The following is a 15,002-nucleotide window of genomic DNA, read 5'->3' as shown; positions in this document are numbered from 1 at the left end:
CAATCTCAGGCCAGTTTCAGCTTCTCCCCAAAGATTTGTTAAGATGAAGACAATTTATTCACTGGGATGATTTTTGTCCCTTTAGGGCAACTAACTCAATACCATTGTCATATTTTTAAACTTTCTGCTTATAATTATCTGAGTCTGAAAAACTTAACATGTAGTACTAGTGTTTGCATATAATGATAATAACTTGTTATAAATTATCTTTTTCAGGAATATATATATTTTTCACAAGCCAAGTTCATATTGCGTTAACTTTCAAAAATCAGAATTCAAGGTAAATATATTATGATCTCTTCTATTTCCCCTCTTATACTTAAATTTTTGGTAGGATCACACTAGTGAAAAAAACAACTTCAAATTTCTCAAGCATTTCTAAACTTGTAACATTATTTTACACTTATATAACATTTAATTATATTTAAAAAATTAATTTTTAGAGGCTCCTAGTAATCCCTTGTCCAGACAATAAGCAAAGTTCCACTGGCTCATAACCCCAAATGTGATCCATCTGATTATGTTGTAGTAGTTAAATCCTGAGCTGCATTATACAAATTCACAGTAAGAAAATTTTTATTCACTAATAAATGAAGGAGATAACCATAGAAATAAATTCACTAGATTTAGTTTCAATTAATATTTACAGAATAGTATATAGTTCCTAACACATAAGCACATTTTCACCATCATTGTCTGGATTTGGGTTTTTGTTTGTTTGTTTGTTTCCATGTTCTTCCCTCTACCTGGAATCTCTTCCCTTTCATCCTTATTGCCTTCGTCCAGCTAACACCTGGCAGCCCTTTGGAACAGCACAGATGTCCTTGACTGTGAGGCCTCCTTCCCTGCCTGCAGTCTGGGTTAAGAGACTCAACTTCATGTGCTCTGGACGCTCTATGCTCTTCACCTCCCCGCCTCCCTGCTGCCTGATAGCTCTTCTGAGCCCTCCCTGTACCTGCCTGGTGTTAGTCCCTTTAGAAGGACTGTGTTCTTTTCTTCACCATTGCATTACCTTTCCTGGCATGAAGTAGGAGCTCAATAAAAAAAAAAAAAAATGTCAAATAAGTTAATTAACAAATTATGCATTGAGTGGAATTTTGATAAAGCTATGACACCCATTCTGGGAAATTAAATTGTACTGAAATGTGCGTGGTTCCCCATCTCAGGACAAGGCGAACCAAGCCCCCAAGGATGATCTCTCAGCTCCATGAGCAGTCTGCAGGGGTGGGGAAAGGAAACAGTCTTTGAAATGACTTTCCCATTCATTGCACTTGTCAGAGATGAAAACTCGGGCAGAGAAAGCCATTTGAGCATTCCTCTGTAGGTGGTTGCCTGCTGTGAGAGTAAGAAGCAGGTCTGCAGTAGTGACTAGGGGGAAGAAATAGTCCACCTAGTTGTGAAGTCTATCTATGAAAACACCCAGAAGAGTGTTTTGAATTTATATAGATAACCAGACTGTTAATTGGGAAGAGTTGAATCCACAGTATGATATGAGAATAATGTGCAGTTTACAGTTTACTTAGGCATGTGTTTATATTCAAACCATTGCCAGTAATAAAATGACAATAGTTTATAGATGTTGCAGGCCTTATACTAGGTTCTTTATTGCATTAACTCCTCATAGCAATGCTACAAAAGAGATCTTACTGTCATCATTTGACATCTATGGACAAGGAGGCAGATCAAGTGTGCGATGATGTATGTAAGACATTAGAAGAATGCCTGTTAGTAAGTGATAATAAATGGTGGCTGTCATTTACTAAGGCAATTTGCATGAGTTTTTGTTGCACATCACCATCCTGATATACATGTGTGTGTGGTAAAATGATCAGCTGTTCTTTATTCTGATCCTAGTCTTACGAAGGCTTTGTAAATATTGGGTTTTTTTTTTTTTTATGTCTCAGCTTGGCAAAATAAAATGATAACATGCCTACATGAGTCTTTCATTCCCCTGAATTTTTTTAACCTTAATGATGTGAGAAAATAACTTTTTCTTGGAGGCCGTTGGAACTCAAATTTAATAGCATGTAGTATGCCCTGAAAGGAAGAATTGCTTGTGTGGTTTGAGGCCAGACACTGCCGATGCTATTGGCCAGCCGAACCGAGGGTGGGCATGGAGCCTGAGGCCTGACCACAGCACACTGCTGTATGTGGCCTTAGGGAGGTTCTCCCCACAACTGCCCCCGCCCAATTCTCAGACCCTTAAAAATGACAGCAAACGAGCTCAGTGCAGAAACTCTTCAGGCCTGCGTGCTGGGCGGGCAAATCCAGGGATCCCTCATATTTTCAGATAGTGCATATTTGTATGTGTACATATTGTAGCTGAAAGGAAATAGTGTCGAATGATAACTAATGAAAAATATAGGGGCAATAATGTAAAACATGGTTTCCTTTTCCCAGGCGTTTCTAGCAATCTTGTTACACTTGATTAAATAACTAAATTTCCTTTTTAATAGCATTATTAGAAATTTTTTCTTTCGTTTATTTACTAGTTATTTAAATAATGTGGTAAAATAATATGAAAAGCTTTTAAAATATAGTGACGATTAAATTCATTGAACGTGTTTCCCATATGCCAGTAGACAAAATGATGTTGAAGCACTGAGAATTTGAGAGACAATAATAATGTGACAGTCAAGTGTCCCAGCCTTAGAGTCAGACAGATAGATACACCTGCTTTAGGACCTCACCTTTGCCACGTACAAGCTCTGTGACCTTTGGTAGATCACTTATCGGAGTTTCAATTTCTTCATCTATAATTAGAGATATAAATAGTACCCATACAGGATAAATCAAAATCACGTACATTTATCTTTTATGTGGCTGTCTTTCGAGGGAAGTTCTGATTTTACTCAGCGCTTTATTGCATCTCCAAACAAAAATCTACAGTCTAGTGCATCAGCAAACAATGGATTAATATATTTCTGAAGATTTTGTGGAAAGGAGGACAAGAGGGTTTATATCACATACTACCCTATAAAATACCTTAATATATCCCCATTAGACATTCCCATTCTCTTCCAAAGTTACTGTGGGACCTCCCTGCCTGTCAGGAACCCATTCCCTGAGCACTGCTCAGCCCTGGGCCCAGTCTCCTCCTCTCTTCTCATTTCTGGGACAAGCACATCCCTCTTCTTTTCTCACAGAGAAGAGCTTTGCCTCTTCGATATGGTGGCCTGTCTCACACAGGCACTGAAGATCCAGCTTCCATAGACTGTTGCCAACATTCACCAGTACAATTTTCTTCATATTATTAAACCCATAAAGTACTTATTGTGGTATCTAGAACACAGTAAGTTTACTATAAATGTTAGATCTTGTACTATATTATCATTAGGAGTAGAAAATAACGGACTGATACTAAGTATGATGGTTGATCTAATTTCTTGCAGTTCTCAGAAGAACGGGTGTCCTACCACCTGTTTGTGGATAGCCTAAAACCTATCGAACTACTGGTTTGCTTTTCTGCGTTGGTACGCTGGGGGGAGTATGGAGGTAAGAGGGCTCTGAGAAAATGATGGTCTTAAAACCCTGATCACATGCAGGCTAGGGAATATCCAGTAATGATGAGATCTTTATGCCATGGAAGAGGAAATTCTTCCCTCTCCAGAGTTTCTCAAGAGTCTCGCAGGACCTCCTGTACCCCTCCTCCAATGCTCTTAGTCCCCAGACATCAGGGATCACGCTCACTCTTGCCACTTGCTCCTCTCCTGGTTGCACTCATCTGTTCACCTCTTAGGCATACCTAGTTGTTCTGTTTGTTTGTTTGTTTTTCTCACTTATACATGTCATCATTCTTGATTGTTTCAGAATCTACTGAAAAACATGAACTTTCTTTGATTTGACAACCCCAGCAATCTTTTCCTCCATCCCACCTTGCCCCCTACTTTCATGGTTACACTATAGACCTTATCTTTACCAATTAGTGCATCGTCTCAATCATCTCAATTTCAAGCACTGCACTCTCTGATCGCCACGTCCTCACTCTTTCGTTCACTCTCTCTAGAACTCCACGCCTACAATTCTTGACTCCACTGGGACCTCCATCCCTCTGCTCTACTGTTTTCCTCTGTCCATCTCTCTTCTCATGTCCTTTTTCCTCCCATTCCCAGCATAGATCCTGTGGTCCCTCACTGTAATTACATCCTTGCCTATACCCTCAAAACACTTGCCCATCTTACCTTCTCATCTTACTTTCCTGGCAAGATCCTAATGTGGGTTAAACTCAATTCTGCACCTAACCTGTGGTTGCAAAAGAGCAGCTGAACGTGATTGGAAGAAAAACAGTACTGCCTATGCCTACTTAAAATTGAGAAGCACAAATCTCAACAAAGCCCTAAGCTCTGCCAACAGTTCTCTAGTTCATTCATTCCCCAACTCTCATTCCTATGAATGATTCTTGCAAACCTTCAAGTCTTCTCTCTGTTTCTCTTCAAATATTCAACACCCACTCTTACTCTCACTTATTTTCAGCTGATGAACTTACTGCTGATTTCCTGAAAAGATAGGAGAAATCAGAAATAACCTACCTTTGTCTTCCCACAGTGGATTCTCTCAAGCTCTCATCTGCCTTCCTTCCTGTTCTAAACTGTGAACTGTCCCTGATCCCCTGCACACACATGCACACACATAAAACATCGTTATGTGATTCTCTGGCCTGTCTGTTTTGTTAAAGCATTTATCTTCAGCTCAAATTAACAGTACCTGGTACTATAGGTGTACAATAAATATTTGCTGAAAGCTTAATATTGAACGTTTTGTCAACATTGAGGACAGGGAGTTTTATTTTTTACCAAAGTATCCTTAATATATTGAATGGTGTCTAGCATATATTATGTGCTAAATAAATACTTATTGTATAATAAACTTTTGTAAGGTTAGAAATTTAAGTTTAGTCTACCAAGCCAATAGCACTGAAGCCACACCATGCCCTAGAACATTTCAATTTTATATACATGAAAGCAGTTTTTAAGCCATGTTGTGACCTTCTATCCTCAAATTCAGTATTTTCTGGAAACAGGAAAAAAAGTATTTTGCCTTCAGTCATTGATGAAGAATAGTCCATATTATTTGTCTATTTTGAAATAAAAACTTGATATCAAAATGAAATTTTGTTAAGTACTTGCTATTTTCTACATAAAGTCAAAAACTGCAAACGAAAGGTAAAAATTTAGATAAATAGTGGGATATTTTGACTTGCTTTGACAGTATCTTAGAAAAATCTCTTTTTTTCTCCAAATGTGATGTGTTTCCTTCCTTTAAAGTTGCATTTAGAAGTATTTGTAATTACTGCCATAGAGATAACATTGATAAAAGTGATGGTATGTCATAATGAAATATACCTATGTGTCCTCCTTTTCCTAATTTTCCTGTTCCCTGGTTTCTTGACCCAAGGGAATGATTATTAGGAGGGATGTAGGATAAGGAGGAAGATCTGGATTCCACTTGAGTAATATTTTCAAACATTATTTGCCTGGAGTAATGTCTAATGTTTTATGAATGAATATTTTTAGAATATCTCTAATTCTTTATTATTATTATCATTATTTATGTTGTTGCTGGATAAAAAACAATCCAAATGAAGGCCAGCTATACTTTCACAATCAAATTTCAATATTTTTTAACTTATCTTAAAGCCTTAACAAAAGACAGCCCTCCCATTGAGCCTGGACTTCTAACAGTTGAAACGATTTCTTGGAAATCCCTGAAGCCACGCAATCTTGTTCTGAAGATTCATACGTATGCCACCAAGGCTACAATGGTTCGCCTGCCTGTTGGGTATGAACTTCATTTTTCCCATACTGAGAATTTTCTGAAGCCCTGCAAACTGTTGATTACTAAAGAAGTAAACAATGTGAATTCCAGGATATTTTTTCCTGAAGTGATTTCACAAGGCACAGCTCTATCATGATTCTTGAGAAAAATAATTTCATAAGCAAACAAATTGAAAAATGCTGTGCACCGAATCTTTTAGAGGATTCATAATTGTCAAAGATTCTGGGAACTTCTTTAGTAAACAATCTTGTTTAAACTTGTTTAATTTAGCAATTTCTAAAATTAATTTATTAAAGAATTTCTTTTCTCATGAATCTTATTACATTCCATAGCAAGAACCTTGATTTTATTTAAACAAAGATTGATAAACATAGCGTTTTCCCCTGGCAATCTACAGTTTTTCCTGTAGTTTATTTTTGTTAGATATTATTTTTAATTAAGATAAAGCTGGCTAAACACATCCCAGTTTCCATTTTAAAGAAAATATGTATAATGAAAAAGTTTTCTTGATTTCAATGAATAAAATTCAAAATATTATCTTATGTTTTAGGTAAAATAGATATTTTTACCAAGCTTTTTTTCCCCCCAAGATCAATCATGCTAATTCTATGTGATCAATGAAAAGCTAGGGCTTTTGTGCAAAAAGCAAAGCATAAGCAACAAAATCAAATGCTAAATTAGTGTATGGCAAACATCCTGTATTTTAGAAAATCATAAATTTTAAAACTTGAACATTTTTCACATCTGCCCTAAACACTCTGGCATGGAGAGATTCTCCTAGAAATCGAGTTACTCTGTCTGAGTGCTCATCCATTGAGACCACCAAGCAGAGAGAATTAATGAAGAATCTTCTAACCACGGTTTTCCCTCAGGACCTAACCCATCCACTTGTAGGTCTTGAACATGCTCTAAGTGCTTATAACTAAGGGAACGAGAATGTCCCTGTTCTCAGTGATCCTGATTCCTGGTGGGGGAGACAATTAACATACATGAAAGGATACATTTGTGAGGAAAAGGCTCTGAAATCTACAGAACCCTATGCTCACATGAATTATTTTTGTTGTTAGGGAGAAATCAAGACCAACCTGTCATGATATGACTGCCGCGTGTGGGAGATACCTCCATCACACGCTGGAGAGCAGTTTGGCATTTAGTCCACTTTTGTCCTACATAATTAGTAAATAGAAATTTCATAATCTCGTAGGGTTCTTTTGGAGTGAAAATTCAAAGGTGTTTATCCCATCTGTGTTAAAAATAATTCAACTCTTCACTAACCTGTGACTTAGTTTGAATTCCAAAGTGTCATCAGGCAACTAACAGAGGCAAAGGCCACTGCCCAGGAAGCACTTGGTGGGTCCTCACCAGTGTCCCTTCTCCTCAGGAGGCACATGCTGCTCTTCACCGCCTACTCCCCCGTGGGGCATTCCATACAAATCTGCAGCATGGTGAACTTCGCCATCGGGGACGAAGATGTCGTGCTGCCCTACTTTGAGCCGGTAAGTATTTTAGCAACTGCAATTCTTGTGTGCTTTATTTTCAAAGATTGTGTACTAAATACTATTTTTACTTTTTATTCAACTTGCTCATTTTTTTATCTTTTAAAATTATTAACTATATTCTGCAATAAATTCCCAACTGCAACATGTATAATGAACAGTCTAAACCCTGTAGAGAAATAAATAAAATAGTTTTTTTTCCTTCTCCAATAACTTGTTCTCACCTCTGTTCTGTTGGATCCCCTTTGACATCTGTTAACATCATTGGTCCTTTGGGGTATAAAGGATCAGTACAGTCCTTTTTCACACAGTTTAAAATTTTGATCTTTTTTATTCCTTTCATTCATTCCTTGGCCGGAGGAATTTAGAGTATGTGTCTCTGCGATTTGAGGGGTAAGGAGCTGCCCATGGAAGGTTCTGTCATTTCTCTTTCATCTCTCCTCTCTCTCTTTCTGGTCTCTGTGGTTTCTCTTGCTCCTGTGCTCTGACTAGTCTGGAAAAAGAGGTGAGGTAAACGGGGCCAGCGTCTCCTCTGAAGTTTTCACTTGGTTTTAGATGTCCTCTCTCTGCGCATGTGTGTTTGGGGAAAGATTCGTATGTGGCCTTCCCAATGCATAATTCCTGACAGCTCCTCAGCTCCAGCGCCTCCCCACCAGAAACAAATGAACGAGCATGAAACTGACTTCGAGTGGCACAACCTTGTCTTAGTTGGGATTCTCTAAGCCAGATAGCAAATCTTGCAGCAAGAAGATGGCTGAAGACCAGCTTCCTATGCTGCAGTTTCGTGACCCAGACGTGCCCTGCTCGTGCATTCTTGCCTGTGCAGGCAGTGGCTGCAAGATTCCCCATGGCTGCTCCTCTACTTGCTGTGCTGTCTCTCGCCAAGTCTCTTTCCTCCTGGTTCGTAGGCCCAGGAGGAAGATCAGCCAGTCGACGTTATAAGCAAACATCCCTTGTTTCCTTAACTATGTTTATTCTGCTTATTTCAAATTCTCATCTTTTTAAAAATAATTCTGCTGTACCTGGTACGCATTATCCAGTGTGTTGCCTTCCTTTATGTGGTTTAACTCCCAGGTGTTCACTTGTTTTGGTCTGTAAGCTCCTATTTCCCCGGAGACATCACTCCTCTAACTTGTAAAGCTTACTGGGGGTCTAGCCCAAGCCCTGCGGCTCTTTGATGCTAAAAGAGAAGCAAAAGGGGAAAGACTGGCCCAGGAGCAGAGAGGCTCTCGCTCCTGACAGCCAGAATTGCCCCATCCCAGTGCTGCCACTGACCAGAGAACTTTCCTGGTCGTGGTTCCACTCTAGGGAGAAAAGCCCTTGAGACGAGGCGTTCCCTGGGCTTTGGGGGATTTGGAGGAGGTAGTGGAGAAGCAATGTGTTCAGGTGGCCTCGGTTGCGTCTGTCTCCATCAGCGTCTCGGCCTGGCAGGGTGTCTGCGCTGTCCAGACACACTTGCTGGGCCATTCCTCAGAATTTCTGCACCGCGGTGCCCTCTGGGAAAAAAGGTTTTCCTCCAATTTTCACGCTCTTCATGTTGCTTCCAGGCACTGGCCACTACAGGCAACTCCAGCTACTACCTACCTCGCACCAACTGAGAGTCTTCAAACACCTCAGACTTTCCTCAGATTTTTAAAAAATTAGTTGAACCATCCCCATTCCTTCTTACTTTTATTGCTTCCTCAGAGTTGACACCAGGAGGCAGCCAGCAGCCTTGTCTTTTAGGCTCTGGCCTCTCCCTGAAATCTCCCTGAAATCTCCTCTGTTATCGGTCCTCAAACCCACACAGTTTTTGTCGGGTTAATCCTAGACATCCGTCTGAACTAGGTCTGGATATTAATACTCGGGAGAAGTTTTCCCTCAGCCCCAACATGAAGCGGTTTTTTCTTCTACGTGTTCCCACCCAGGTGGGAGTTGCATTCCTTGTTTTCTACCTCCGAGACTACAGCACCTAGTAAAATGCCTTGATATGTAAGTTCTCTATAAATAACTATCGAATCAGCCATATAGCAAAGGTTTAATATTTTAACATAAATTAAAGTGTTATAAACTTAATGACACCTAAATAAATGCAAGTGAGGATGGTTGCTATGCTCTGTCTTTGCAGGAGAGCTACCGCTTTACAGAGCAGTCTCTGTTGATTTTGAAAGCTGTTGGAAATGTGATTGCTAATTTCAAAGATAAGGGTAAACTTGCTGCAGCCCTGAAGGATCTACAAAGGGCTCACTACCCTCTCCCCCTCCACAATAAAGAACTCACTGTGCAGCATTTCAGGGTAAGCTTGTTCTGGACATGACGTTCACAGGAGAAAATTTGCTGTGAACATGATATACCTTCTACTAGGTGATCTCCCAAATCAGAGCCTGAGAAGATATTTTGGATGGAGACAATTTATATGGGAAGTGATTTCAGAAAGCGGAAATGAGGGAGTGGGAAGAATGAAATGAGAAAGAGAAAGAAATCAGTGAAAGGATGTGATCATTACTGCTGTGGGCTTCTGGGGCATGATGGGCCCAGAGTCCTGATGAACTATGTAAAACATCCCTGAGAGGGTCCCACTAAAGGCTGGCAAGAGAGTGGCACTTACCAACAACACTTTTCCCCACTAGTGGACGGTTGCCCTCGGGGGCTTTAACTTCCTCACACTTATAACTTGGGCTTCAGCTGTGGTTGGGGAGCTTTCCGAGTCTACACACAACCTCGAGGGCTGAAGCAAAGAGGCTTCCTGGTAGCTTCCTGAGGAGGGAGACCAGGCATGTATGGACCTGTCCCCAACAGCTGCACTGAAACCAGGTGGCCATGGGTCTGCCTTTTTTTAACCCTCACGCTATTGACATTTGGGGTCAGATAATTCTTCTTATGGGGCCGCACTGTACACTGCAGCATGTTTAATGGCACCTCTGGTCTCCACCCTCTAGACAACTGCAAATGACTTCAGATGTTGCCAGGTGTCCCCTGGAGGGGGGTAGCATTGCCGGACTTAGCAAATAAAAATACAAGACACCCAGTTAAATTTTAATTTCATGAAAACAAACAATGTGTGTAATATTTAGGGCATATATGTATACTAAAAAGTTACTTATACTAAAAATTCATTTTATCTGTTATTCAAATTTGACTGGATGTTGGGGGTTGTTGGGGAAATATAATTAAAAACAAAATCTCCTCCCAACATAGAAAACCCCTTCACAAAGGCAGAGAAAGAAAACAATTTTAGTGTTGAATGAGTCAGAAGGTGATGGGTATAACAGGCAATCCACTAAGAAATTGTAAAGACAGAAAAAAATCTCACCCTTTTATATAGCAAGCAGATATAGCGCATTTCCTATAGGCTGTCAAGATAAACAATAACTAGTCTTCGAGTGAAAGGACTCGATAATACCATTTGCCACACATAGTTCTTCCTGAATTCACTTGGTGTTAGGGGTGACCATCAGGTTAGGTAATTGGCTTTATATGAGAGGGAAAAAAAAAAAAAAACTTCTAACACCTTCTTTTTTTAAACAGAAAGAAATGGTTATTATCATTATTATTATTTTTATTTCGGGATATTATGAGGGTACAAACATTTTGGTTACATTTTATGTCTTTGCCAAGGAGCCTACTAACATTAGGCTCCTACTCTCCCAAAGAAACTGGGAGATAGGGATGCTATCTACCTTGATTAACATTTCCAAAAGATGTTTCTCAGGTCCTTGAGAAAAACCTTCCTGGCTAGAGGCTTACCAAGTTCTTAAAAAGATTTAGGTACAATTCAAAGAGAGAGAGAGAAAGAACTTACAAATTACAGATTTTCTAAGACAAAGGGTGTGAGGGGAGAAATATCATCCCTTATTTTCTATAGGAAGGATTAAGTTTCTTATTTTTAATTTATATCTACCCTTACAGTGTTATGTACTTTATCATGAAACCCTGCCTGAGGGGCAAATCAACTCCCATTTGAGAGCTGCATACTTTGAGGGCATGAGTAATACATAAGAAATATTTGCCTTAATTTGACCCCACCCTTAAGTAAACTCTGACATCCATTCTTCAAGTTCGTAGCTGGTCACATGCTCTAAAATTAAACATATAAATAAGTAAATCACCCTATGACAAAAAAGCTGTAGTCTCCACTGCTACTGCTGGCCTTGAGGCCATGGTTGGTATTCAACATCTCTCTCCTCTACCATCCATTCTAGATTTCTCTCTTTTCCAGACAGTGTTTCTAGTTACTGAAGATCTGGTAGGTGACCCAGATCTTCAATCCTGATCAGTGCAAGACCTTGGTTTGCCTTATTCTTGTCAGGCCACAGTTGTTGCAATTATTCATTTACTGTGGAAACATCAAAAAGTGTCCCAGCAAGTTTCAGACAACATTCTGTATGCCCCCATTATGTAGCAGGAACCCTAGTACCACATGACAATCAGCATGAATTCTTCTCCTACCCTGTTGTACTAATTCCTTTTTTCCTGCTTGTCTGCCAGGATGAGGAACATAAAGCAACCAGGCATACGTCATAGTTTAGGTTTACTGTAAATCACACTGTATTTCCTTGTGGAAGCCTCTCTGGCCTCCCTCCCCCAGGAAATAGGTTCTCCAATCCAGCAAACCCCTTGTAGTAGGGAAAGAGCACAGATTCTGCAAATGAGGAGTGGCAAGTGATGGGGAGAAAGGCCAATCCTACATGTAGCTTTTGAATCTCAGGCCTGTATGTTTTAGCTATGCAGATAAAGCACCACCTATTGGTCTTTGGTTCAATATATACATACTACAGGTGTCATCTCCAGGCCAGCTTCTTAGCTGAGCCTTTCATGTGCCACTCCACTCTACCAGGAATTTTATCAATTCTGTCTATGGTATATGGTAGGACCAATGGGTTCCAGACTATTCTCAATGGTTAAATCCTCACTGTATAATGTGGTTCATGATCCAAGGGTATATTAAGCTGGATCCCATGTTTGTAAATCAGATTTTCTACAATTTCTTGAATAACGATGCTGGTAGAAGCACTGAGGATGGAGAAAGCAAACTCCTACCTGAGGTAGGTATCAATTCTATAGTAAGGACTCACTGGCCCACCTTGTTAGAAGTCCACTGAAATCACCTTGCCACTAAGTGACTGGCTGGCCCCCTCAGAGGAAGGTACTATATGGAAAGATCAGAGTCAGTTTCTGCTGCTGACAGGTTAGATGATTGAGCCTGGGTGAGAGAGAGCCCAAGCCACTGGGCCCATGTGTAGTCACCATTCCTGCTACCAAGATTCCTCTGTGTGTGGGCCTTTTGCAGCCAGCCTTGATTTAATATGTAAGGGGTCTTTGTGTGTGCATCACTTCTGCAAAAGGGAGCTATTTTGTTAATAATGCAGCTTCATTTTATACCTTGATAATTGCACAGCTATGTGACATGTGGTAAAAAAGCTTTGTCCAAATAAATCTAAAAGAGCTTTTTCAATATGAAGTAAGTACTGAGTGATAAGAAAGTGATAAAAGCTCTAAGTAACATATTTTCATTTTTTGTAACATATGAAATAACAGTGTGTCTTACAATGGATGACATCTTAAAAATCAATGTAATATGATATTTAACTTGCTTAAGCACAAGGATCATATTTTTATCTTACTCTATGTCTCCTCAGTCAGTTTAATGCTATATTTTCATTGAGTATATATTATAAACATTATTGTAGTGATTGAATTTTATTAAATTAGAAACAGTCAAATAATACCTTTGGTCTTTTCCTGGGCAAGTGAGACTTCGAAGAGTCTTCTGTTACATTGTGTATATATCTGCAAAAAAATTTTTAGAGTATCTAAAGATTTTTAGAGACTCTCTGACCAGGTGACAGTATTTTCTTGGTTTAAAAGATGTATAAATGTATTTTATGTATTTCAGGTTTTTCATATTTCTTTATGGCGATTAATGAAAAAAGTTCAATCAACAAAACCTTTTCCAAACTTCAAATTTGCATTCCGTGCTATGGTTTTGGACATGGAGTTACTTGATTCCTCCTTGGAGGAGGTTTCTTTAGGTACTGATTAATTTTAGATATCTAATCAAGAAATTTCTAGCCTTATGTAAGATAAATAATTTGAGAAAAGTGCACTGGAAGTGTTTGCGGTGTAGGTAGAACAGGTCTGCTTGGGCAGTCACGGAGTTCTAGCTATGCTCTGGGAAGCTCCGGGGGTTGCAACGATCTGAGAAGTATACCCTACTCCTAATCCCTGCCATCCATGCTTCCAGGGGAGCCCCAGATTTCCATATTTTATCTGTTCCTAACCTTAAAAAATGTGAAAGTCACTAATCTACATGATATGATTTGAGGAATTCTGGGAAGATCCTCTAACCCAAGTAACTACTTGCCTCCCCTTCCCAGGCTCTGTTCTCACCATTTTAACATTTCCTTCCGTTTTTTAGAGAAACCTCTGGCTATTGTCAGAGAGGAATCAACCGTAGTAATTCACTAAGGTGTCACTATTTCATGTGTTTTCCTTCTCCAGAATGTTTACATTCAAAAAAAGGATCACCTACAATGGGCAATGTTAAATACGATGATAAATCTCCCATTGTGGCATTTCATTTATCAGAGGGCTTTAGTAGCTAAAGGCACTGAAACTTGGGGAAGGAATTAAATACAACTTTCAGCTCAAAGTTTTTTTCTCTTTTCAGCGGAATGGGTAGACGTTAAATATTCTATACCAACAAGTGACAAAGAGTACTCTCCTGAGGAGGTAGCAGCAGCAATTAAAATTCAAGCCATGTGGAGAGGGACTTACGTTAGATTACTTATGAAGGCCAGACTACCAGGTATAATTTTTCAAACATTTATAAATCAACTTGTGTATGTAAGAATGAATATTTGTTTATGTATGTTAACGAAAACTATTTTAGAGTCACCTTACTTTATGGCCCAGCTAATCAATTTTTATCCTACAAATACTGAAATTGCTTGAGATCAAGAAACATGTCAACACACCGATTCTCTTGTCCTCAGAATTTAACACAGTGTCTGGCACATAGTAAGCACACAATGAGGACTTGCTGAAAGAGTGAATGAATGGATAAATGAATGAGTGAATGATCCCAGTCTATTGTGAGTTCTTCATTTGTAAAAATGAAGGCTGTGGACAAGATATTTTAGGCATCTTATAGCTTTAATATTGTTGCTTTTATTATTATTTGTAGACACAAAGGAAAATATCAGTGTTGCAGATACTCTTCAAAAAGTTTGGGCTATATTGGAACCGAATTTAGAACAGTATTCACTTTCACTCTTAAGGTAAAGCAGTAAAATATTTCTTATTGCAGTAAATTGGTGTCCTTCAAAGTCCAGTTTGAATACTAACATATTTACTGAGTTTTCCCTAATCACTAAAGCTAGAAACACACCATTGCTTTTGAACTTCCACAATATTTTATCTGAAACGTCTCTATGGTACTTGCTACTTTTTGTTTATGTCTCAATTGCACATGTCTAAAATTCTAAGCACATATCTAAAAAATTCCAAAAAGTGGAACAGTTTCCCAATCTTATGGTGCTGAGGAGACAAAAATTAGAGTTTAGGACCTTGTAGAAGAAGGGATCCCAGTAAACAATTAAAGTAGTCAGGTGAAGTCCCTGGAGGACAACAGTCTCTAAACAGGAGCAAATCAGCAATAGGTTGAGCCTTAGAAAAGCTGCATTCTAGCCATAACTCATGTCCAAGAGACAGGATAATCTGAACAAAACTAAGAGAAAATTGCATATATAT

The 15,002-nt window shown here is 39.1% G+C and overlaps 1 protein-coding gene across 1 annotated transcript in view; it reads left to right on the top strand.

Moving 5' to 3' along the window:
• The window catches only part of ADGB (androglobin), a 203,795-nt gene that overhangs the window by 116,162 nt on the left and 72,631 nt on the right, over positions 1–15,002 (top strand). Inside the window, exons 13-20 of the mRNA XM_012655518.1 lie at positions 217–280; positions 3,393–3,495; positions 5,637–5,778; positions 7,157–7,271; positions 9,379–9,546; positions 13,147–13,282; positions 13,921–14,058; positions 14,437–14,530. Coding sequence (XP_012510972.1) covers positions 217–280; positions 3,393–3,495; positions 5,637–5,778; positions 7,157–7,271; positions 9,379–9,546; positions 13,147–13,282; positions 13,921–14,058; positions 14,437–14,530 — 960 coding nt within the window. The remainder of the gene's footprint in view (positions 1–216; positions 281–3,392; positions 3,496–5,636; positions 5,779–7,156; positions 7,272–9,378; positions 9,547–13,146; positions 13,283–13,920; positions 14,059–14,436; positions 14,531–15,002) is intronic.

The sequence above is a fragment of the Propithecus coquereli genome, unplaced genomic scaffold, assembly GCF_000956105.1.
Source record: "Propithecus coquereli isolate 6110/MARCELLA unplaced genomic scaffold, Pcoq_1.0 Scaffold48, whole genome shotgun sequence".
NCBI classification, from domain to species: Eukaryota; Metazoa; Chordata; class Mammalia; order Primates; family Indriidae; genus Propithecus; species Propithecus coquereli.
This window is presented reverse-complemented; position numbering and strand designations above follow the sequence as displayed.